Source organism: Cervus canadensis, chromosome 21 (assembly GCF_019320065.1).
Source record: "Cervus canadensis isolate Bull #8, Minnesota chromosome 21, ASM1932006v1, whole genome shotgun sequence".
NCBI classification, from domain to species: Eukaryota; Metazoa; Chordata; class Mammalia; order Artiodactyla; family Cervidae; genus Cervus; species Cervus canadensis.
The window spans coordinates 5,078,130-5,104,090 of NC_057406.1; the positions used below are offsets into that span (position 1 = coordinate 5,078,130).

At 55.1% G+C, this 25,961-nt stretch overlaps 1 protein-coding gene across 3 annotated transcripts in view; it reads right to left on the minus strand.

Moving 5' to 3' along the window:
• PARVB (parvin beta) overlaps nt 1-25,961 on the minus strand; it is a 115,102-nt gene that overhangs the window by 38,196 nt on the left and 50,945 nt on the right. For all 3 annotated transcript variants that reach the window (XM_043440428.1, XM_043440427.1, XM_043440430.1), the window contains exons 2-4: nt 17,998-18,087; nt 14,411-14,481; nt 921-1,023 (exon numbers count right to left, since the gene is read on the minus strand). In XM_043440428.1, the coding sequence (XP_043296363.1) occupies nt 921-1,023; nt 14,411-14,481; nt 17,998-18,043 (220 nt within the window). In that variant the 5' untranslated portion in view covers nt 18,044-18,087. The remainder of the gene's footprint in view (nt 1-920; nt 1,024-14,410; nt 14,482-17,997; nt 18,088-25,961) is intronic.

Here is a 25,961-nt window from a genome sequence, read left to right on the forward strand (position 1 = left end):
CACCTCACAACAGTTCTCTCTCTTCCCTCTGGCAGAACGGGCATCAGTGGTGGGGCATGGGGACCTTCCTCTCTCATCACCACTGAGTCTCCACACCCGCCACCCTGTGGGTGAAAGGGTGTTCGTTCAGCAAACGAAGGGACAACCAGAAAAAACCCAGCTTCTCCTTCCTCACGTGCTTCCCAAGGACTGACCGAACAAGGACAACCCCACAGCCTCAGAGCCGGGGACGTGACACGGTCCCTCCCCATCGCGGGCTCCCCCCGAGATCACGCCGTCTGTAGACACTGCTGTGTAGAGTGCGGAAACCAGCCCGCGGGGACCGGGCTCGAGGAAGCATGCAGAGGTTGAGCCGAGCCCACGACCGGGGCAGCTGCAGAGGCTGCTTCCTGCGGGTCCGGGGTCAGCCCCCTCCCCATCGGTCTGCTGTCCCTCAGTATCTCTCCCACCAAAAGCACCCCCTAAATCCCAGGTGCTTGACTCAGACCCCACCCCCGCCCCCAGCGCATGCCTGCAGAGCAAAACACGACCTCACCCCGGTGCTGGCCCCCCTGGAAGGAGGGACCCTTCAGCTGGTCTGCGGGGAGACCCCTGCGCAGGACGGCACGTGTCTGTGGGTCATTAAGGGGCAAGGAGTGTGAGCAGATGAGCCCTGCAGAGAGCAGGTCTGCACCCCACCAGGGCTGGGAGGGGCCATTAGGAGACGAGTTACCCCAACGGGCAAGGGGACACTGAGTCCTCCAGGCCACCCTCACGGGGACCCGAGAGAGGGGACCTGGAGCCCAGTCGAAGCTGAGGGCCCAGGGGTTCGCCACCTGGGAGCCGAGGGCTCAGGCCCGCGGCTTACGGACAATTGACCGATGTCGCCACATAGAGCATGGCATGGTCCAGATTCTGGGCTGCCCCTCCCGGGGACTCACCCAGCAGCTTCTGCAGCACCTGCCCATCGTACAGGTCCTCCTCCAGCTGCTTCACGATGATCCTCTCCTCCACCAGCACGTCGTTGATCCAGTCGATGAGGACCTGCGGGTGGACAGGCGTTACGGCCTCGCTCGCTGGTGCCTGGAGGACCAGGCGGTGACCAGAGCGCGTGCAGAGGGGGCGACGCCCCCAGGGCAGGGGCCGGGCAAGCCCCAGGGGAGAGGCAAGCTGCTCTCCACATGCCCGCCCCCACCAGGATGCCAGGGGTCCCGTGGGATTCACAGGGGCCGGGCGGAGCGGGGCACCTGGGGGAAACTGGCTGCCTCCCAGAGGGGGACTTGAGTGCGTGAGAAAACTCAGCCAAAGGAGATGATGGTATTCACCACAACATGGGAGGCGAGGGGAGCAAATAAGGAAACATCAGTAACACAGCCCCCTCCACCCCCCGCCATGGCGCGAGGCAGGACAGTGAGCCGTAAAACGTCCACACCCGTCCTGCCCTTAATATCCGCATCAAAACCACGTGAACCTAAAGCTACACAGAGAAGGGGATCCCGAGTGGCCGCTACTTACGGCTCTGAGAACTGGCTCCCAGGGGCACACTACTTTTCTAAGGCTTTACGGGGATGGAATCCACGCTCCACACACCGCACCCTTCTAAAACGTGCGATTCGGCAGTTGTCAGGAGACTCACAAAGTTGTACAACGGTCACATCACCCTCAGAAGGACAGTTTCATCCAAAGGAAACCCCGTACCGTCAGCACTCATTCCTCTTTCCGCACACCCCGACCTGCTCCTCCCAACCACAAAACCATTCTCTCAAGGGTTTTGCCTGTTCTGGATCCTTCACACGAATGGGAACCGCATCGTACGTGATCTTTCGTGTCGGGCTTCTCTCCCTCACTGCTGCTGCTGCTAAGTCGCTTCAGTCGTGTCCGACTCTGTACGACCCCATGGACAGCAGCCCACCAGGCTCCTCCGTCCCTGGGATTCTCCAGGCAAGAACACTGGATGGAGTGGGCTGCCATTTCCTTCTTCTTTCCCTTAGCACGATGTTTTCAAGGTTCACCCACGTTGTGGCACATGCCAGGCGCTCGCTCCTTCTTACAGCTGAGTCACAGTCCGTTGCACAGAGAGACACACTTTCCGGATTCATTCACCAGGTGATGGAGATTTGGGTTGTTGCCCCTTTGGGCCTGGTGTCAGCTGAGCTACAATGAACACGGGCGTGCAAGCTTTACGTGGACACACGTGTTCATTTCTCTAGACCAGCCTTTTCTCAACAAGTTTGCCTTCAATTCACCAAGTTTAATATATCGTAAAAGAAGACAGTTTCAATTGTGAAGATATCTATGGAGACACAGGATTCTCACTGAACAGAATCTCATTTGGCCGACACTGCTTAAGGCGCTTCTCCTCAAAATGAAAGCGATGCCCTGAACAGACTTGATCAAAAATATATGTAGTCCGCGGCTTCCCTGCGGAGCAAAACCAATAAAACTGTCTAATTGGTCCCAATGACCTCCTGGAGATGGGCATTGATTGGTCCTCTTGGAGATAAACGAAAAGGACACAAATCCAGCCTAGAGTGTCCTCTGTCAGCCTCTGATACCATGCCACCTGCAAAACCGGCCACAAAGCAAATTTCTGTGGAGTATGTTCTATTTTCCCTCTAACTCGGAAATATTAAATCAGACACACAATCCCATGAATAGAAGTAAATGTAAATTAAAGGGAGGATTGGAGGAAGAAAGAGGTGAGCAGGCCTGCGGCATCCTGGTTCTGCCAAAGCCACCCCAGCAGGGTGGGTGGGAGGCAGGTGGCCCCATGCTGCAGACCTCCTCTGTCCGCCTTCTTCAGGGAGGGAGCATCGGCCTGGGAGCCGGACGTCCCCGCCCAGCGGCCTTCTCTCCCAGCCTCCAGCATCCTTCTCCCATCACCCAGCTCCCACCTCCTCTCTGACCACCTTCTCAGTGTCCTTGTGTGTATGTGTGTGTGTGTGTGTTTGGGGGGGTCCCCATGACACGTTCCCCTCCTCTGAATCTTCAAAGGAAATCGCCCTGGACAGCTCCTCTCCACTCTCCTCCAAGGCTGGTTCATGCCATTCCGTGACATCCAATGCCTCCCTCCCAATCCCAGTAACCCCCTAAAGGTCTAGCCCCATCTCTGCCCCATCTTCCTGCTAGCGTGTTTCATAAGCATCTCTATCTGAACGTGCTGTCCGCCCCCACCGACTCCCAAATCTCCTCCTTATCTGAGAAGCAAACAGGATACCGTCGTCCAGCTTCGGGGCCTGGATTCCACCCCTTCATCCCTTCATCCCATTTATCCCATTTCCTGACTGCATCCACTTCCCACCATCTCCTCTCCCACCGCCCTCATCCAAACCATCTTCCCAGGCCATTGCCACAGCCCCGCCAGCCAGGCACGCTGCCTCCTCGCTGATGCTCTTCAGATCCCCAAGCCCCTCTCTGCCCCAGGCTTTTGCACGTGCTAATTCTGGCAGCCTGAAGGCACCTCCTCCTGCCTGCATCACTGTCTGGCCACTCTCACTCATCCATCAGGTCTCAAGCTCCATGATCATCCTCTGAGCATCCCCCCACACCCCACCCAGGCCACATTCCCCAACATGGCTCTCGCTGCACTCAAGGGCCTTTCCCCAAACCTGTTCACGTTTGCAGTGAGAACACAACTTCATTTGTGACTATCTCCCTGCTGGACTTGAAGCTCCGTGAGGGCAGAAACTGTGACCTCTTGTGTGTGGCTCTGTCTCCAGCACCCAGCACTCACCACCTGGCATTGAGTTCATTGGTTAACTTACTGAGCACCTACTGTGTGCCGGGCTCTGGGAATGAACAAGGTGAGGACTTTATCCTTGAGGATCTTACCTTCCAATCAGACATTAAAAGACAAACAAATGCACATGTCGAGTTATGATTGATGTTATGGAGAAAAATAAGTCAGAACAGTGTGTTAGTCATTCAGTCGTGAACAAATCTTTGCAACCCCACAGACTGTAGCTTGCCCGGCTCCTCTGTCCATGAACTCCAGGCAAGAACACTGGAGTGGGTTGCTATTTCCTTCTCCAGGGGATCTTCCCGACCCAGGGATCGAACCCAGATCTCCCACACTGCGGGCAGATTCTTTACCATCTAACCCACCAGGGAAGCATGGGTGGCGCAGAGGTAAAGAGTCTACCTGCCAATGTAGGAAACGCAAGAGACGCAAGTTCAATTCCTGGGTCAGGAAATGGCAACCCACTCCAATACTCTTGCCTAGAGAATTCCATGGACAGAGGAGCTGGCAAGGCTACATACAGCCCATGGGCTTGCGAAGGGTTGGAGGCGACTGAGCACGCACACACACAAGTCAGGATACAGCGGAGAAGCCTAACAGGCACAGCTCGGCCAAGCGACCGAGGTCAACATTACAGGATCAGTCATGTTGTCACACGTGCCCTGGTGGGATGAGAGAGGGAACTTCACCTCCGTGGTCTCCCGCCCCAAGTCCATGACTCTGAGAAAAGCATCAGACTAAGCCTAATAGGAAGACATCCTCCAAAACCCCTGCCCAGCCCTCCTCAAAACCGACACGGCCATCAAAAACAAGGCAAGTCTAAGAAACTGTCACTCCCAGAGGAGCTAAGGAGACAGGATGACTGACGGCATGTAGGATCCTAGATAGGACCAGAAAAAGTACATCTGCTAAACCCTAAGGAAACTGGAATAAACGGTGGGCATTAGTTAATAACGTATTCACGCTGGTTCATTAATATAACAAATGTACCATGTTGATCTAAGATGTTAATAACGGGGGTAAATTGGGTGTGGAAATACGGGAACTCTTGCACCATCTTTGCTATTTTTCTATAAATTGAAAATGGTTCTAAAAATTTGTCTGTTGAAAAAATCAGGCAGAGTTTGGGGCTATAGAGGGCAGACGGTGGCATCGCCAACTCAGTGGACGTGAGTGTGAGCAGACACTGAGAGACGAAGGACAGGGGAGCCTGGCGTGCAGCGGTCCACGGGGTCGCAGCGAGTCGGACACGACTCTGCGGCTGAACAGCAGCGGCATCGGAGCCAAGCAGTCACATGAGACCAGCTCAAGGGCCGACACTGAGGACCTTTCTGTGCCAGGCCGTGGGGGCAATGGAGGCTCAACTTGCCCTCTCCTCGCTCCAGGAGTGCAGGTCCAGCCGGGGGACAGAGAGAGACGAAGAGTGGGCACCAGGCATCATGAAGAAGCCCGACCTGAGGGGTCACAGGGCCCCAGGATCGGAGGCAGCAGCGTTCACGGGCGGGATAGGAGATGGCTGCACAGAAAGTGGGCGCCCGGGGCGGGGGGCGGGAGCAGGCAGGCCTGGTATCGGGGGTGGCGAGATCCCAGCCACGGAGGAGTGATCCTCTGTCGCAGCATGGACCCAGCAGGGAAGTCAGGAGGGGCTGGAGCCCACGGAGAGGCCGCCATACATCCTCCACGCTGTGCCAGAATCCCAGACAACCACAGCTTGGCCACACTGCCGCGGACCAGGGGCACAATTCTGAACACCACGCTTTTCCCCCCAAGACCCCGAGACCTGGCAGGTCACCAGCGGTGGCTCTCAGAGGCTGAATACTCAGCATCCAGACCCCTGAATCCGACTTCCACCACCACGGACCCAAGACTCTTACGTCTAGGCATCCACGGGGCCTTTTCTGGCCACTTAATGAGATTTCACTGGTTTGTAATTTTTTTTGCAAAGTATATGATTTAAATTTAAGGCATAAAAGTAAGTGCAGGCCTAGGGATCCTAACCCCCTTTTTGGTCTTCGAAGCCCCCCTTCCGGCTTCACTCCGGTCAGAAGGACTCCCCCCCAGAGGTTCCCCCAGCTCTCCCAGCTTCTCACCTGCCGACCCTCTGCTTGAGCAGCTTTCCCTTCCTCCTGACCACCCTGCCCTTCCTTGGGCCCTTACAGCTGCCACGAGGGGCTAGCCCTTGACCCTCAGAGAGACTGGGAGCCCCCTGGGGCCAGGGACCCCCGTCTGCTGTCTCACACCCCCGCCCCCCACAGCACCCTGCAAAGCCCGACAGATGCTATAAACACCAGCTGTGTGTGTGCCTGCTCAGTCACTCAGGTGTGTCTGACTCTTTTGCGACCCCGTGGACTGTGGCCAACCAGGCTACAGTCCATGGGATTTCCCAGGCAGAGGAATACGGGAGTGGGTTGCCATTTCCTCCTCCAGGGGATCTTCCCAACCCAGGGATCGAACCCACATCTCTTGGGTCTCCTGTAAGAGCAGGTGGATTCTTTACCACTGCGCCACCTGGGAAGCCCCGGTAAGCAGGGACAGCTAATGAGGCTCCCAGGGTGGTTGATCACCTTTGGCCAACAATTTAAATGGTTCTGTAGGCAGAATTTTAAAATGCCCCCAAAGACCTCAGTGGTCAGGCCCATGGGATCCCTCGGACAGTGCAATGATGGGCCGGTACCCTGTGATCAGGATGTTACAGGACAGCTGACCTCAAGAAACAGAGATTGTCCAAGGGCCTGACCTCATTAGGGCAGAGGTCAGAGATCCAGAGGTCAGAGATCCAGAAGCCACAGGCGGGTCCAGGAAGGGGCCTGCCGGCCGTAACAGTGGAGAGTGAGCTGGGTGTCCCCAGGAGCAGAGCCGATTTCCACCGCCCCAGAGCCTCCAGTAAGGCGCTCAGTGCGGCTGACAGCCTGATTTCAGCCTCAGGAGACCCTGAGCAGAGGGCCCGGGCCAACCACACTAACCCCCGGGTCCCAGAACTATGAGCTAACTCAATAGATGTTGCTTTAGGCCACCGAACTGGTAAAAGCTAATTTACCCAGCAATAGAAAACTAATACAAACAGCATTCCACTATCGCGAATCCAAGCACGAGCCTCATATACCAACAAGAGTACACCTTATAAAAACAGTGCACTGCTGACCTCTGCGGTCTGTACTTGAGACCCAGCTCCCACTAGGATTTTTGCTGTGTGACCTGGAGCCAGTCTCTTAGCCTGTCTGGGCCCCCAGAGTCTTCATTAAAAAGAAGACAAATCAGTTCCTATCCCCGTGTGTGCCATGTGACCCAGCAATTTCCTTTCCAGAAGTTTCTCCCAAGGTGCGAGTCCAAACGTGCTCCTAGACATTTTCTAGCTCAGAAGCAATTTCAAATTTTGTGTAGAAAAAGCCAAATCCACAAGAGAAAAAAGCCTGGAGGGATGCAAATTAAACAATTGCCACTGCCTTCTGTTTGATTTTTACATCTTCCAGGTTTTCAGCAGTATATATTATTCGGTAATTAGAAAGAATAATAATAGATGCCATTTATAAAAATTAATCACTATCCAGATGGCTTCTCTGCCGAAACCGACAAGCAAATCCTAAAATGCAAATGGAAAGTCAAGAGACCCCAAAAAGCCAAAACAATCTTCAGAAAGAAGAACAAAATTGGAGAACTCACACTTCCTGATTTCAAATCTTCCTACAAAGCTAGAATACCAAAACGTGACACAGAGGTCAGTGAAACAGAAATGGGAGCCAGAAATAAACCTCACATTACAGTCAACTGATATCCATGAGGGGGCTAAGACAATTCAATGGGGAGAGAACGGTCTTTTTAACAGATGGTGCCGGGACAACGGGATATCCACATGTGAAAGAATGAAACTGAACCCTTCCTTTATACCACATGCAGAAATCAACTCAAAATGGATGTCCAACTCTCTGCGACTCTATGGACCATAGCCCGCCAGGCCCCTCTGTCCATGGGATCCTCCAGGCAAGAATACAGGAGTGGGCTGACATGCCCTCCTCCAGGGGGTCTTCCCTACAAAGGGACTGAAACCAGGTCTCCTGCACTGCAGGCAGATTCTTTACCATCTGAGCCACTAGGGAAGCCCATGATGTATCCGTACAATGGAATATTATTCAGCCATGAAAAAGGAATGGCGTTTGGACACAAGCTACAACACGGATGCATCTTAAAAAGCACCACGCCGAATCAAAAAGGCCAGACACAAAAGCCACATGGTGTATGATTCCCGTTAAATGAAATACCCAGAATGTGAAAATTACAGAGACAGGAGAATTCTATACAGACAAAGTGGCTGCCGGTGGCCAGGAAGGGGGATTCAGGACTGAGTGCTGATGGACATGGGGATTCTTTCTGGGGGTGATGCAAAGTCCTTGATTGATAGAGGTGATGGTCGAACAACTCTGGGAGCTCACTTAACAACCAGTGAATTGTGCAGTCTGGGAATTCTATCTCAATACACCTGTTATTAAGAAGCTCATCTCTAGAATGCAGGTGTTAGCATCTACCTCTGCAGGGGCCATAACCCTCAGGGATCTCGCCAGTGTTACTGTCACCACCCCTGGAGCTCTCTGCATGTCAGAAGCCCCTTTCTGATGTACGCAGCATAACCAGCAGCACCTAGTCCATGTAGACACCATCCTAGGTGTTGGAGCTACAATGGAACGTGACCTAGTCTCTGTCTCACGTGGGTCGCAGATGCTCACTGGTCCTCTCACAGCCACTAGAAGGAGCTGGTTCCTGCCCCACCACACCCCCACCCACTGAGAGGCCCTGATTCACCTTCTGCCACCTCTCTGATCCCACCTCTGACCACCCTCGTCCTTGCTGTCAAAGCTCCAGCCACGCTGCCTCCCTCGTTCGCCCTCATATCTGCCACCACGTGCTTCCGGTGGGGTCTCTGCACTTGCTGCCACCCTAGGTACCAAGGAGCAGGTCTCCCACCCAAATGCCCACCCTCAACCACCCCCACCAAAAACAGAAGGGAGGAAGAAAACAGAAGGGAGAGGAAACCACCCCGCTTCTTGCTTCAGTTTCCTCCCAAGTGTTCACACCACCAGGTCACACATTCATTCATCCCCCGACACGTCCGTCTCTCCAGCTGGACCGCCAGCCTGCTCTAAGCCGTTGCCCCAGGGGCAAGACTAGGAACAGAACCTCGGAAGGTGCTCAAACCAACTGCAGCGCTGCCTCCAGACCTAGAAAGGTCTCTCGGGCACACAGACCGTTGCCTCACCCAGGACGGCCTGTTGGAAAACACATAAGAGATGTCTCTGCTATGAAGAGACTAAAACTTCAAAAATCCCCACCCGGATCTCTGACCTGCTCCAAGTCAAATACGAAAACGACACAGAAGAGGGATGAAAGTCAGATTTCAGCCAACAAGCCACAGAGGTCAGGTCTGAGAAGCAAAAGCGACCAGCCGCTCCAACTTCCCTGCCGCCCCGGCAGAGGTGCAGTGACCCGGCCACCACCAACCCCCCATCCGTGTACCATCCAGGTCACCCATCTCAATCCTCTGTTTCACAGAAGACTTTTTAAAGATGGCAACCATCCTTATGTTTCGAGACGTGCTTATTTGCAAACCCCAACTCCCACAGGCACATGTCTAGGACGTGATATTAATGATGCCCTTGGCACAGGGCTCTTTGCATGGACGTTCCACAAGCTTGCTTAAACTAGAATAAAAAATTACTTCCCTGAGTTCCGTCTGAATGATAATCAGGACCTACAGCCTATCTCCCCCAAAGCTATGACAGTTATGTTTTAATCATTTGCAAATACGCTTGTCACGGCTTAACGCACTGAGGATGCAGGCTTACTGCAACCTGCAGACACATCACCAGGCATCTCTGCCCAGCGAGGATGGCATCGTCTTCTGCCCAGAAGACCATCCTTGTCTTTCTGACTTTCTTCTCAGGGATGAAAGGAGGGAGCAAACAGAACTTAATAACCCAGAAGAGTCTTGTCCAATAGACTGGGAGATGAGACGGGAGATCTGCTCCTGGGGAGAAATGCCAACCCCAGGGACAACACAGCCTGCCAGCCTTGGACCAATGCAGCCACCAGGGTGGAGGCCCCTCTCTGGCGATTTACTCTGGAAAGCATGTGAACTGCCATTGCTTCTTTCGAGGATCATTAAAAATACAAAGGATCTCATCTGGAAATTGCTTTCCTCCTTGGGCAGCACCAGCTATTCACCCTGTAAGAGAGTCAGGGCGCTCCTGGAGGATGCCAGCTCCCAGGACCGCAGGACGAAAGCCCTGCAGAGAGGAGACAGAAGTCTTTCTTGAACCCACAGGACACTCACTTCTAAGTGTGAACCACAGACCTGCCCGTGTGCCTCCCTCCCGGCTCGGCCCTGTTCACACCCACGTTCCAGCACCCAACACAGAACCCGCCAGACAGCAAGCACGTAGCATCTGATGTCACCCTCATGCATGTGGATGGGCACAGTGGTTCTCCTACTCCAATCCGAACCGGGATTTGAATCCAGGAAGCCGGCTCCAGAGCCCACCATGCCCACCCCTTCACACTGCGTCACACACAGTAGATGCTCAGACAGTGCTTCAATGAACCGCCTCACTCTTGATGCCCGGCTAAGCCAGAGTAGGTGTGCTTGTTGGTTGGTTTGTTTTACAGGAAGCAGAGAGCGGCTCACTATGTTTAAACAGTGACAGAGGAGGGGGGTTCAGTGAGGCTAGGTCTACAGAGAGAGACAGGACAGGAGCCAAGACAGGAGGCTAAAAAGTGCAGGTGATGGAGAACGGAGAAAAAGCAAGGAGACTGTGCTTCCTCTGAAAGGTCCCGCTGGTCCCAAGACTGGGATGTGGCCAGCTGTCAGCTGTCACCCTGACCTGCTCGGGCCTGCACGTGGTCCAAGCCCTGCACCGAAAACAACCGCTTCTGGGCCGAATCTCAACAGAGGTCCCTAGGAGGCAGCCTGTGCTGGGACCTACTCAGATTTCATCAACCGGAAGCCTGAATAATCAGAGTATAGGGCTTCCCAGGTGGCATTAGTGGTAAAGAACCCCCCTGCCAATGCAGGAGACGTAAGAGAGGTGGGTTCGATCCCTGAGTCAGGAAGATCCCCTGGAGGAGGTATGGCAACCCACTCCAGTATTCTTGCCTGGAGAATCCCATGGACAGAGGAGCCTGGGGGGTTACAGTTCATAGGGTCACAAAGAATCAGACACGACTGAGCAATTTAGCATGCACACACAGACGGGCATTCTGAAAAGCAGTAAGGATCACACAGGCAAAGTGGACGGAGGTCTGTCTGAACCACCAGGCCTGGCCATCCGCACCCCCCTCCGGCTCCCCAGGGCATCTGGCGAACCACCTGCATCAGTATCCATAGGGTCCCCCCAGCCTTGCCTTGCCCCCTCATCCCAGAGCTCGCCTTCTCAAGATTCGGATCCTGGAGGTCTGGACCGAGGCAAAAGGCCTGTCCTGCCCAAGGGCTGGGCTGCACCCTCCGCCGGGTGGTCTGCACCCTCCCCCAGGTGGTCCCGACGCAGACCCTCCCCTGGGTGGTCCCGACGCAGACCCTCACAACGTTGCCACCAGCCCAGCTCCCCAGTCAGCACCACGGTGCGCGGTGACCTCAGGGCACCGGGATTCAGCGGGGAGCAAAACACGGACAGTTCTTGATGGCTGGGGGTCATGTTCTAGAGGGAGGAGAAAGATCAAAACCAAACAAATAAACAGACAAGGGTTCCAGGCAGCAGAAACTTGAGGGAATGAGGGCAAGAACGTGAAGGGTGGGACAGCACAGGCAGAGAGGGAGCCAGAGAACCCATCCCTGCGGAGGGAAATTCAAGAGAAAACCGAAGGCTGAAAAACAGTGCTCCAGGCAAGCGGCTGCGGGCGCAGAGGCCAGGCACGCTGCGGGGCCCTGAGAGCCGCCAGGCTCTGCCTCGGGCCCTGGGAGGTGACCTCCAAGCTCCTGGAATGTCCTGCCTGACAAAGCATGCTGGTTTACATGGGGACCTTGGCAGGCAGGAGAGGACCAGTGTCTGGGAGGAGTGGGCTCCCAGAACTGCCCACCAGGTAAGAGAGGGAGAAGAGGATATTCCCCACCCCTTCCGGTCCTTAGTCCTCCTTCGCCCCCCAAGGTATCAGCGCCCCACACTCCCAGCCCCTTCAGTCGGCACACTCTACACCCCAGACGTGGGCCTGCACCCGAACTGGGAATCTGGGGGACATGGAGCTGCCGGAGCCTCCTCGGGACCCCATCAGGCTGGCCCTGGGTGCAGAGGTGCTGTGGGCACTCCGTGTGGGCTGAGCAAGGACGCAGAGCTGCCCAGCGCTCACCCCAAAGAGGCCCAAACTGCCTGCAGTCTTGGGAGGCAAAGCAGAGGTGGGTGGGGCTGAGCAAACCCGGAAGGAGCAGGAAGCAGCTCTGGATCACATAGAACAGGGAGGTGGTTTGTTTGTCTTGCATCCCTGGGGTCCAGCACAGCTCCCGACCCCCAACCAGGGCTCAGGAGATGAGGCCTCAAACGGATAGACTCATTTAAGATAGGACACTTCACATCGGTTCACAGGATCACCTGGGGCATGGGCAGCGAGTTACTTCTCTCTGAGTCCCTGTATGGATGTAAGGGTGGCACCAGGCTCCCTGGGACTTGTTTCAAGGAGTTGATGCTCACGGGCTGTCAAGCTTTGCTCAAATGTCGAGGAAGGAAAAAATCAAAGCGGGCACGTGATGGTTCATTTTAAGTATCAGCTTGGCTGGGATGGATGCCAAGGCAGCTGATGAAACATTTGTTCCGGGTGTGTCTGTGCTGGGGTCTCCGGGAAGAGATCGGCGTTTGACTCGGTGGCCTGAGTAAAGCAGAGGGACCCTCCCCAGCATGGAAGGGTGGCACGCAATCCAGGGAGGGCCTGAACTGGACAAAAAGCTGGAGGAAGGCTGCGCTCCACCCTCTGTGTGCCTGGGGCATCCACGGCCTGACCTCTCAGACCCTCAGACCCATTTTCCTGGCCCCTGTTGGCAGAGGGCATATCAAGGGACTTCTCAGTCTCCAGCATCACGTGAGCCGATCCTTACAATAAATCTCTATAGAGAGACAGAGATATAGATAGAAACACAGGCAGACAGAGTGATAAGACAGGTAAATGGAGACAGGGAGAGGTAGAGAGGCCAGGCCACCTCCCACGGGTTCGGTTCCTCTGGGGAACCTAACAAGCACAGAACATCCCCTTCTCCTACTTAAATGCCACCCACGCTGGTCCAATGGTTGAGAATCCACCTTCCTGTGCAAGAGACGGGGCTCCATCCCTGGTTGGGGAACTGAAATCCCACGTGCCGTGAAGCCACTAAACCCGCGCATCCCAACTGCTGAGCCCACGTGCCACAACCAGAGAAGCCCACGGGCTGTAACTGAGATCCGACAGAGCCAGATAAACAAACAACTAACATTTTATACACATCGCCCGTGGAGGACACCGTGGTGGCTGAAATGCAGGGTCATTTTTCCTCACCAACATTCTTCAGTTCAGGAAAAAAACAAAGTGGTATTTGGTGGGGGGAGGAATCTAAACTAGGCAAATCTAAACTAGGCAATTTAAGTCGTTCAGCATCAACATGTTGGGATGGGCCCTAAAACAGACTGGAGAAGGAAACAGCAACCCACTCCAGTGTTCTTGCCTGGAAAAACCCCACGGATCGAGGAGCATGGTGGGCCACAGTCCACAGGGTCGCAAAGAGTGGGACACGACTTAGCAACTGAACACACACGCACACACTAGAACATTCTCCGTGTTGAGGTTTTAAACAGCTACAACTTGCAAGGCTTCTGTTTATCCTAAAGAAGCCCTCATGAAAAGGCAGTTGTGCCCCAACCGCAGTGGTTAAGGGGGAGAAACTTTTGAAAAGCCCCCTTTCATGGGATGTGCGTGTGGCACTATCCTGACCAGCGTCTGCCCAGCCCGAGTCCGCTGGGTCGGGGCTCACAGGGTGAGGATGCTGACGGAGCCCTTGCCAGCCGGGGGATTACCTCTGAAGCCCTCCTGTGGTTGAGATCAGAGCAGTCAAAGTTCAATCTGTGCTTGGAGCCGGACTAACACCACCAATGAACCCTCACCGCGAGGCTGGGCTCAAGAGCCCCTGGGGAGAGATGCGTGGCTGCAGCGGCCCCGAGGGAGCCCAGAGCCAGCGCCTGTCCCCCCACCCTTGCTTCCCTGACTTTCAGGAACCAGGTGGCTGTCCTCTGGCCTCGCCTGTCCCCGAGCGTCCAGACGCGGCTGAATCTGCCCACTGCCCGGAGCAGGGGCGTCACCATCCGATGAGGACCTGCAGGAGTGTCCAGAAAGACCCACGGGCCCGCTTTTCAGAGCCTCCTCTGAGGTCCCCTCTCGCTCCAGAAAGAGTCTGAATGCCTTGATCTCGTCTGCAAGGCGCTGCGAGCGTTCACTGCAGCTGCTCGTTCCAAATCTTAAGAAAAGGGTCCCCGTGTACCTGGGTACAGCACAGCAGGGTAAGCGGGCCGTCTGAGAGCCCCTGGGGCCGGCCCCCCTGGGAGACGCTCCAAGCCGTCCAGTCTCCCCACGCTCCACCGAACGCAGCATCGAGGCCCCTTGGTCAGCCCCCCGGCTTTGCTCCCTTGACCCAGAAGAGCCTGAACCCAAAGTCTTGCCCTCACTGGACACCCCAACCGGGAGGCTCACCCTCACCTTGACCAGCTCCTTGAATCTGGGGTCGTCCCTGGAGGTGGGGTCGATCACCGTGCGTTCCTCGTTCTCCTCTGTGGGGACAAAGGGCAGGCGGGTTAGCATTGGTGGGGGCAGCTGGCTTCCCTCACACAGATTGGGGGGATCGAGAGCAGAGACCCCCAAGGTCTTCTCATGGAGCAGCCCTGCAGCCAGGCACACGGCCCAGGCGGGCGGGCCTGCCTTCTGGAAAGCCACGGGGCACCTACTCTGGTATTTCAGGAGAAGCGATGGGGTGGTGGGGGGGCGCTGATTCAGATCTGGAGAAAAGTCACTATAAATAAACCTGAGAAAGAGTTGTCCTTCACCAAGAAAGCTTGCTTCTACGTACGATGGTATGGACAAAAACATTTGGGGGGAGCGCTAAAAAAAAAAAGGACATTTCACAGCAAAGCGTGTTTATCCATATTCTGTTTCTGTTTTGTTTTTCCCTCCGTGTTTGGCCTTGACCATGGACCGTGGGCAGCAGCGAGCTTGGACAGAGAGGGACACGTGGTAATAAGCGGACACGTGTGCACGCTCAGTCGCTCAGTCCTGTCCGACTCTTTGCAACCCCATGGACTGTAGCTCACCAGGCTCCTCTGTCCACGGGATTTCCCAGGCAAGAATACTGGAGCGGGCGGCCATGCCCTCCTCCAGGGGATCTTTCCGACCCAGGGATCAAACTTGCATCTCCTGCATCGCAGGTGGAGTCTTTACCACTGAGCCAGCAGGGAAGCCCAGTAAGTGGATGGCAAAGGGGAAGGACTGCAGACACCAGACACTACACAGAACAACACTGACCCTGAGCGTTAAAAGGGAAGAAAAGAGGCATGGCCTCTGGCCCCTGGGACGTGCAGGTAAGATGACCAGGGTCCCCGGGCCCACACAGGCCCCCACAGCTGGGACCCTGTCCATGTTGGTGGGAATGAATGGCTTTGAGTGACAGAGACGTCACAACAGCAAAGTTTAAAACCTGACAAAGTGGAAGCACTATTCTTGGAGTCGCGCAGACTTGATGCTTGAGAGGGATGCTCCAAGTAAGCTGCAGGGGGGCACACGGGGGGCCGCCGATGAGGCCCTAACAGCCTCCCACCCCTCCTGGGGTTAAGGCCAGCATCCTCCATGCAGTCCTCCAGGCCCTCTGCAGCCTCTATCCCCAGCTCTCCCCGGCACCCTCCCACCCAATCCCTCCAGACTTCGCTCGCCCTTCAGCAAGCCTCTTGCCACCACCGACCACAGGGCCTTGGCACATCCTACTTCATGTCCAACACCCTCTCTCCCCAAATTCACCCCCCAATCGCCCAGCTCTCAGCTCCTAGTGCTGACTAGGCTGGTTCTTATCAAAGTCACAAGAGCTTCAAGGGCCAGCAGGACCTTAACAGAGCGAACTGAAGAATGCTGACTCCCAGCCCAGGAGCAGCGGTTTAGGAAAATGGTAAGACAGGAGAGTTAGGGCAAGGCAGGTTCCAGGCATCGTGACAAATAGTAACCTGCCCTCATTTACAGTAAATCTGTTTTCTAAGCGCTCCTGCTGGCCTAAAGCGGGTTCTCAGCCAGGAGCAATTGTGTCCCTGAGGCCCCCAAGGGACCCACAGCAACGTCTGGAGACATTTTTGGTTGTCTTCAATGGTGGTGTGGCGTGGGGTGGGGTATAAGCTACAGGAATCTAGGGGGTGGAGACCAGGGATGCTGATCCAAACCCTGCAACACACAGGACAGCCCCGCCGTCAAAGAACTGTGTGCTCAGCCGCTCAGTCCTGTCCGACTCTCTGTGACCCCATAGACTGTAGCCCACCAGGCTCCTCTGTCCAAGGGATTTCCCAGGCAAGAAAACTGGAGTGGGTTGCCTTTTCCTTCATCTTCCCGACCCAGGGATCGAACCCGCATCTTTGGCATTGGCAGGTGGATTCTTTACCACTGAGCCACCTGGGGAGTCTCCCCGACATTAAAGAATTATTCTGGGCCAAATGTCCATAGTACCTGGGGCCGGGGGAGGGGAGAGAAACCTTGCTCTGAATCTGGGTGATTTCCAGACAGCGCTTGTCGGTTCCCCTGGGGGGAGAGTCACCTGCCTGGGCAGTGGCTGCAGCCAGACAGAGGATGCAGCACAAGAGGGTCTTCTGAGAGGTGAGGGGACGCCCCGGGGGACCCAGCGTCTCCGAGCCCGCCCGTCCCTTGGCCACAGGTCGGCTGTCTGGACGGCCTTGGCATTTCTTTCCCACCAGCTCCCGCTGGCCTGGCCTTGTGCTGGGAACCACAACAGAGGCATCCACCGGGACTTCCCTTTGAACCAGGGATTGGAAAGAAGCGGAATGTTCCAAGCCAGCCTTCCAGATCCATCAGACCCCAAAGCACGCTCTAAGGGAAAACGTGTCCAGGCCGTCACCTCATCAGTGTCGGCGGGGAGGCGGTCCCAGGGAGAGGGGCGCAGGGCCGGCACCACTCAGCAGGTCCCACCCAGCAAGCCCCTGGCGTCGGGAGGCCCCTCCAGCTTGCGTAGAGACGGGGCAGGTATTAATAGCTTTTCTGATTCTCTGTATTTTTCTTTCTTAAACTGTAAGGTTTTTTTTGACATGCATGCACTGCTCTCTCTTTCTTTCTGGCTGCACGGAGCCTTTATTGCTGCGTGTGGGCTTCTCTCAAGTTGTGGTGCATGGGCCTCTCATTGCGATGGCTTCTCTTGCTCCTCGTGTTCTCTTCTAAGGCCCTTGTTACAGGCTCCAGGGCGTGCAGGCTGCAGCAGTTGCAGCATGAAGTCTCAGGAGTTGCAGCTCTCGGGCTTAGCTGCTCCACAGCAAGTGGAATCCTCCCGGACCAGAGATCGAACCTGCGTCCCCTGCATTGGCAAGTGGATTCTTATCCACTGAACCACCAGGGAAGTCCCTTTTCTGTATTTTCAGATGCTTCGACATCCTGGGGCCTTAGGGACTTACGGGGACTCCCTGCTCAGAGCTAGCTGACTCCCAAGACAGCAAACGTGTCCCCTGTGAGTGCCTTTCAATGCGAACAACCAAGCCAAAGTCCACCCCCCGCCCCAGCCAGCTCTCTAACTCAGCTCCCACAAGGCTCTTACACACCCAGCCAACAGCCCCAGCCCTAGCCACCTGAGACCAGGTACCGACCCCTCAGGGCAGTTTCTGTGTCCCAGAAGCCCCTGAAGCTACCCGAACCAGCTGATCAAACCTGTTCACGAACCCTGCCTCACCCACACCATCCTGTGAAAACCACAATAAAGGCGTCTGCTCGCTCCTGCCCTGACACTGCTGCTCCCCCCGCACCTGGGGAACCGTGAGTGCCACAAACCGTCTTTGCAAGGAGAGTCGGCTCCCGGATCTCTTGGCCCCATCATACTTAAATACTAATAAAGCTGACATTTGCAACCAGAGAGGCCGAAATCTACACAGGAAAGCTTCCGTTGTTCCTGCAGACTTTTTTCTAAACACGACCTTGAGCTGAGAGCCCGCTGTGAGGTCTGATCACGAGGCTCCTAGTCGGCCCCTCCCAGACCGACCGCACCCCCAGGGACGTTCAGCTCGCCCAGGACAAGGAGCTGGAGGAAGCAACAGTACCGAGCAGGGAGTCTTCGGGGTGGACCTCCACTGGGGCGGGGCACATGGGCAAGTTGATGGCATTCTTCCCTTCTTCCTGGAGGTCACTCACTGTCAAGAGAAAGAGAAAGGGCAAAACCGGTGAGTATAGACGGACTAGCATGGTCTCACACATTAGCAGTGAAAACAAAGAGAAATCAACTCGCGTTTTTAAGGCATTTAACAAACATTCCTAAATGGCTGGTTGCCCAGAAAGAGTCCGAGGAAAAATGCCCCGAACCAAGAATACATTCTACAACTCCTCGCCCACGCCGGAGAGTGCCCAGTTCCCGGCCAAGCCCTGCCAGGCTGTTCTCACCACTCTTCGGAACACATGACTAAGTCACGGAAGCTTCTGGATGCGTCCAGATCTTGCCCAAGGCTGCTGGGGTGGACACAGCTTGAATCGCAGTGATAGGGTCTGAGAAGGCAGGGTCCCTCCCCCGACTCAGACAGTCGTGGACTCCGGGTGTGAAGACCCTCCCGGCAGGTACAGAAGCAAGCCCAGAGTCAGAGGCGGTGCCGCTGTCCGTGGCCAAGTTCACGGGACAGAATCCTGCTGGCCTGCCGGCCCGGCGATACCCAGGGTCAGGAGCAGTGGAACACGCGGCAGAGTCTAACAAACTGGATCCAGAGGCCTGGCGTCTCCCGAACCTTCGCAGGGACCACAGGGCTGGCTACGCGGTGAGTGGGGCGGCCTCCATCCATGGAGCAGAGAAGATCCCTTGCCGCCCCGACACCGGGAGGCTCACAGCCTCACCCTTCAACACTGCATTTCTTCCACCGGCCCCACCTGCGTCCGACGCCAGGCTCCAGCCCTCAGCCCTGATTCAGTGGGTGCAGGGGGCCTGGGATCTGCCCCCTTTCCAGCCCTTGGCTGAGAACCACCGGGCAACAGTCCCTGACCATGAAGCACACAACCAGCCTCTCCCTCGGTGATCTCCAAGGACAAGGGCCCAGGCTTTCTCCTCAATTTTATGTATTTCTTTTTAATAGTCACTGATCTACAATATTGCGTTAGTTTCAAGGCCTTTTCCTCTGTAGTGAAACGGCCTTAAAGGTGGAAACCTACTTCCTCCTTCAATATCGAGGTCACCTTGAACATCTCCAATTCTGGGACCTGAAGGGGCAGGGGGACAGAGAAGCCAGGCGACAGGCACGACGGCCTCGGGTCAGGCAGGCATGTCTGGGAACCTCTCTGCCTGTCTTCCCAAACCCCCGCAAGGACTGAATGCAATGATGAATGTCAGATCCTGAGGGCGGAGCCGGCACGCAGTGGGCTCCCTGGACTCAGCCACAGACCCAGCTCTGGGGACAAAGCCGCCTCTGCCCCGCAGGAGGACGATGGCAGTGGGGCCCAGGACGCCGGCTTCCAACGTCAGGAAGACCCCGATACAAAACTGAAAAGCCACGGGGTGGGGGGGAGGCTCTCCCGCACACCCACAGTCTACAGCATCAACGGTTTACACGACGGTTCACAGCCAAAAGGTGGAAACGGCCCACGTGTCCCCCGACAGATGAACAGACACACCAATGTGCTCCAAACACACAACCGAACGTTATCCACCCACAAGAAGGAAAGGGATTCAGGCACACGCTACCACGGAACCATGAAGACATTGTCCCAGGTAAAATAATCCAGACACGGGATGGCAAGTCCTGTATGATTGCACAGACGCGAGGTCCTGAGAGGCAGATCCAGAGTGACGGGGAGTAGAATGCTGGGAGTCCGGGGCTGGGACAGAGGGCAGTTATGGGCAGTCAGGGGGCTGGGGGACAGGGCTTCACTTTGGGCAGATGGAAGAGGCCTGGCGGTGGACGCGGTGATGACTACACAGCAGTGCGGACGTGCCCAATCCCACTGAACTCTGTGCTTAAAAGGGTTAGAAGGGTAAACTGCATGTTATGTGTATGTTACCGCAATTTAAAAGGAGAGAGAAGGAAAAGTGGGCCCCTCCCAACAACAGTCTAATCTGGAAGGCCAACGCCCTGCAGCTGGAGGCATCACAATCTCTCCTCTGCCCCCGCCCCACATCCTAGGAGCGGACAGCCACCTTTTTATCCTCGCATCCTCGGCCAAACTCTGCAAGAAGCAGACACATGGGAAACACCTTCACAAGCAAAACACGAGTTTTGAGACACACACAGGCCAGCCCGGCTCCCCATTCCAAAGATCCCCAGCTGGTCACTCAGACCCGCTGAGAAAACAGACCAAGTTTCAGCAATTACTTTCCCTGCAGAACAAATTACAGAGTTTTCAAACCAGCAAAGAGCTTTCCAAGGCAGAAAAGGGAAGGTGGAAAAGGCTGTTTTTCACAAAAGTCCTCACATACACAAGAGGTGGGCAAGGGGACGTGGGCAGTGGCCGGGGCCCTGTACTCCTGTCTCCTGGGCTGACGTCACCAAAGGGAACAGAGAGGCCAGGGAGGTCCCTCCCGGTCAAGTCCGTCTGCGATGGTTCTGTTCTCCGAGGAGGAAGAACAGAAGACCCTGGTGTCAAACGAGCAGAGGGCTGCATAGGCGGGCTTCAAGTCACAGGTGAGCCACGCACCTGAGTCCTTACAATGAGCCCGCAGCTCCTCCCAGAAGCCCCAGAGCTGCCTCTCAGGTCATCCACTCACCTGGACGCTGGACCTGGGCCAGAGCAACCGGTGGGCGGTGGGGGTAGGGGGGTGCAGAGATAAAGAGATGCTTCCAGGAGTCCTGCTGCCTCATTTCAGAAACAAGGAGGCGTGGAGGGGGGAGGGCGCGGGAATGGCATTTTCAAAGCAGAGAAACTGGGTCACATGAAAACAGAAATTTTCACACCGCCCTTGAACATCAAAGATAACACTAAACAGGGCTCGGGATCTGGCGGCTTTAATGGATGAGAAATGCTCGCACAGACCCGCCCAGAACTCAGGGCCAACAGCACATTCCACAGGCCTGTGACGCATAAAGCCCCGAGGAACGCAAGTATGGCCTGTGACCACCCAGCCCTGGGTCAGACCTCACCGTGCCCTCTGAGGGCGTGTGGCCGCCAACAAGCCCCTTCACCTTGCCCAGCCTCGGTTTCCCCATCTGGAACACGGGGTGGCAGAGGTATCTACCTCACAGGGACTTCTGAGGAATGAGTTCATCCCAAGGAGAACCAGGGAAGGCTTCCTGGAGGAAGCAGTATCTGAACTTGGCCTTGAAAGATGGCAAGAACCTCCAAAAGGGACTTTGGTACTCCATGCAAAGCCCATGGAAGACAGATCAGAGAAGGGATTCTGGAAGCCCTATGTGGAGGCCACATCCATGCTGAAACACAGCAGGGTTCTTCGGGACTCCGCTAGTGTTCATGGCCTGGGAACCCTAGGGGACACAGCCCCTTCACCGAGAAGGCTTCAGTCCAAATCTGATGACTGTCTTCTGAGGGTCAGTCTGGTGTCTGGAAAGAGGGGAGGAGCCCCTTGAACCACAGCTTTTCCCCGAGGCCTCCACTCTGCGAGGTCAGTTCAGTTCAGTTCAGTTCAGTCACTCAGTCGTGTCCAGCTCTTTGCAACCCCATGGACTGCAGCACGCCAGGCCTCCCTGTCCATCACCAACTCTCGGAATTTACTCAGATTCACATCCATTGAGTCAGTGGTGCCATCCAACCATTTCATCCTCTGTCGTCCCCTTCTCCTCCTGCCTTCAATCTTCCCCAGCATCAGGGTCTTTTCCAATGAGTCAGTTATTTGCATCAGGTGGCCAAAGTATGGGAGTTTCAGCTTCAGCGTCAGTCCTTCCAATGAGTATTCAGGACTGATCTCCTTCAGGATGGACTGGTTGGATCTCCTTGCAGTCCAAGGGACTCTCAAGAGTCTTCTCCAACACCACAGTTCAAAAGCATCAATGCCAGGTCAGTGGCTTTCTGCTAATCTCAGCAATGTGTTGGCTTTGAAAGCACTGGTCCATTTGCCAGAAAGTAAAACACTTCAAAGACTGGAAATCTTGCGAGATCTTGCGTCATGGAGATAGATCCGCTGGCCTGTGGTGTGCATGTAGGGTGTGGGCGTTCAAAGGGCCTGAGGTCCAAAGTCCCAGGGCCAGGGACTCACTGTTGTGCTAAGGGTCTGCCCTTATCCACCCTAAATCCAACAGGCAGCGCATTCCCAATTCACCAAGGTTCACCTTCCCACAGAGACACTCCGCGCTGTGGGCCCCACGGGCGACACAGGGCTGGGGAAGAGGCAGGAGGGCCGGAGGCTGGGAGCGGGCCTGACCGCGCCGGTGCCCCTGTGGGGACAGCCACACCTCCCCCAGCCCGGGGGTGCAGAGTGGGCTACGCAGACCACCGTCGCCAAAACCCAGGAACTTTCAAAATAAAGCTGGAAATTGAGGGTTTTGGGTAGACTCTCCCAATTTATAAATGCAAGCAAGTAATTCAAACAGGGGCCCCAGACAGGGGCCACTGATTTGCAATCCCAGTTCGCAGTAAATGTCCAGCCCACACTCCTGCCTGTCAGTGGGAGAGGGCCACCAGCATTTTCTGAGCACCTACTGTGTACCGGGCACCTTCCATGCCTTCCGCTCATCTAATCTCCTAACATGTCTGTGAGGGAGTGGCTGGCCCTGGCTTGGTCCTCACTGGGCCAGTGTGTGTCAGATATGAAGGCATCTGATATACACCAACCATGAGCCCTGCAGGCAGGACTGAACTCATTTCTACCTGGTCTTCACTCACTCTGCCCAGCTACGTCCTATCCACCTTCAGGCCTCAGCTTGCTGGCTGCCCAGGAAGCCCTCCTGGGTGCTCCTTGCCCATTCCAGGCTCCCCTCTGCCCAGCTCGCATCCCATAGCCAGCCCTGTAACCACCTGTTTCCTGGACCATCTGCCCCCACCAGTGATAGCTCGGCTGCTGCACATAGTGGGTCTTTATATTTGAGAAGCTGCACAATGAGGGGCTTAGAACCTGGGAGCCAGTCTGTTCTTTCAGATCCCAGCTCAGTCACTAAGAGGCTGTGTAACTGCTCCATGCCTCAGTTTCCATCTGTGAAATGGGGCCTGATACACCCCCAAAGAGAGACGGAGAAGATAATGACCACGCAGAACAATGTCGTGCGGCAAGCGCTCAGTAAGCGCTAGCTTCCAGCTTCTGCCAAAGAGAGGGAGGCACACGTGTTTCCAAACCCCGTTCTCCTTCCATCACTCCACCCAGAGGCCAGGCAAGGTTTAAAAAACACACCACCTCTCCTGATTGGAATGACAAATGCATGAAAAGGAGGAAAGAGAATCAAAAACTAAAACCTCAAACGTCTCACAAAGGGCCCGCCACTTACACCCCAGGCTGAGCGCAAAGGTTCCATCCTTGATTTTTTTTTTTAATTTTCTTCCTACAGGTTTCCACTTATATATTTATTTATGCCCAGGCTCTTTCCCCTCCAAAAGAGGCTTTTAGGCAGGTTTTTTTTTTTCCTTTCCCCTTTTGACATTATTAAGAAAACACAACTGTGAAAGCAGGCTGCTTTTAAAGAGCAAGGTTACCCTCAAGGGAAAACACAGATCTGAAGACAAAAAGGCTTCTTGCTCCATGAGGGGCACTGGGGCGGGAGTGGGGAGCATGACTCACTCCCTGGAAAGACAGGGTGCAGGACTCTCCCCGGGGGCTGACCTGCTGGGGGTTCAGCGAAGATGTGAAGGCCCCACGGTGGGCGAGCCGAAGCCTGAGACTGAAGTGCTGACAACTCCATTCTGGAACGTTTCTCTAAGTGCGTTATTTCAACACGGCAGACAGGTCTGCCACCGGTGAGGGCTTTTACCCACGTCCTGGTTTTCCCGGAGAACAAAAGGACAGAGGGAGAGTTTCCAGCGGGCTGTCTGAGTCAAGATCAAAGAGAAAACCCCAACCAAAGCGGCCGCGTGCCCACCTCCAGCTAAAAGGAGAACTTGGAAATGGCAGGAAAGCTGTCTCAATTTGGGGCACTTAACCAGCCCATTTCAAGACGTGCCCACTTGCAGTTACGACGGATCCCACGTGAGGAAATGGAGTAGTCCTCAGAGTTGCCAGGAAAGACAAAGAAGGATAAAGGAGGGAATGTTCCCACGTGAGTCCATGGACCCCAGATCTCTGCCCCTGCCACTCCACCCCCAGACCCCCGTCCCTCCCACCCCACCTCCCCAGACCCCTGCCCTTGCCACCCCACCCCACCCAGACCCCTGTCCTCCCCCACCACCCCCTAGGCTGGGGAGGGAGAGTCAGGGTTAACTCTGTATGTGTTAGAAGGACCCAATAAAATCTCTGTTAAATAAAGATCTCTGTCCACGGGGTCGCAAAAGAGTCAGGCACGACTGATGTGTGTGACTTAGCTTCCCCAGGGAAGGGAGAGCTTTCTATGACTCTCCACCACCTCTCTGCGCTCAGAGGGACTGCTTCTTCACAGAAGTTACACAATTTATCAGAATATCTAAATTCATCAGCCATGAAGGTCTTCCTAACAGAGTAGCTCTTCTAAAAATAAATGAAGTTGTATTTCACGTGACGAGCTCACAGCTCAGTGGAGAGACCGGGCCCAAATAAGACCTCAACAAGCACGATGACGCCCACAGACTCGACCGCTGGCAGGGGAACACAAACTCAGCAGCCCTGCCTGATTGCCAAAGACAAGGTGATCAAACGGCTGGATGGTCATAATTCAAGTGGATGAGCTACTTCCGGTGTAGCATCCTCGTTAAGGCCTTGATTTGGGAGGCCCGACCCTTCCCGGGAAGTCAAGACTCCAGGCTCCAGCTCCAGGATTCTGGGGATTGCGACAGATGGATGCCTGCATGCTGTCCAGAGTAAAAGGTGGGGAGCGCTAACAGCCCCAGAGACAGCCGCTGCCTTTCCCGACCCAGACAGGGAAAGAGGCTTTCAGCCATCCACGCGGCAAGAGCCTCTTAACCTTTCAAGTGGCAGATCTGGTTTGTTTTTACTGAGGAAGACATGCTGGCCCCCATCTTGGCGATGCCAGCCCGACATAATGAGCTCGGAGTATTTATGTACGTTTAACCCGCCGTAATTCCTCAGTGCAGGATGAGCATCTGACAAGACCATGGGAATAAGAAAGCGCCGTGACTGCTGCCTGAACCGTGAGGATTACTCAGCCTTAACAGTCTGATCGATGGGGTTTTCTCTGCTGCGGTACAAGGTTCCATGTCATTTCTCGAGATGAAATAAGTTGAGAGGCGAAAAGAAATATGTAAGCGTTTCAATAAGGCAAAGCCCGGAGGAGGTCAACAGGCATAGCTGACCCCACAGCAAGAGCCCGCAGCTGAAGCGTGGTCCTGTTCAGCCAGCCTCTGGTTTTACAGTGGCCGAGCTAACGACCGCTGGTGGCCAACGGGGCCGGCCCTGGTCCTGGGGGGAGGCTGGTGCGGGCGCAAACACATGGGAGGGTGTGTCCTGGCCGCTTCCGCCCGACAGCCTGGCTCAGACGCTGGCACAGAGAAGACTCTCAAGGAACAAATGGACGACTAAGTGCAATGCATATGATGGTGTTGAGTTTGGCTTTTTTTTTTTTTTTTAATGTGGACCATTTTTTAAAGTCTTTATTAAATTTGCTGCAATACTGCTTCTGTTTTATGTTTTGTTTTTTTGGCCACAAGGCACGTGGGATCTTCGCTCTCCGATCAGGGATTGAACCCGCGCCCCCTGCCCCCTGCAGTGGAATGTGAAGTCTTAACCGCTGAACCACGAGGGAAGTACTGTGATGGTGTTGACTTTTAAAAAGCAGGTTCCAAAATACGACAGCGTGATATTTACGCAAAATACAGAATCAGAAAACTCAAAACTGAGAATTCCCTGGCGGTCCAGTGGTTAGGACTCCGGGCTTCCAATGCAGGGGACACAGGTTCCATCCTTGGTTGGGGAAACCAAGATCCTGCATGCTCCATGGCACAGCTAAAAAAAGAGAAGAAAAAAAAACCTCAAAAATTCTATTGTAAAAAAGAAAACTCAAAG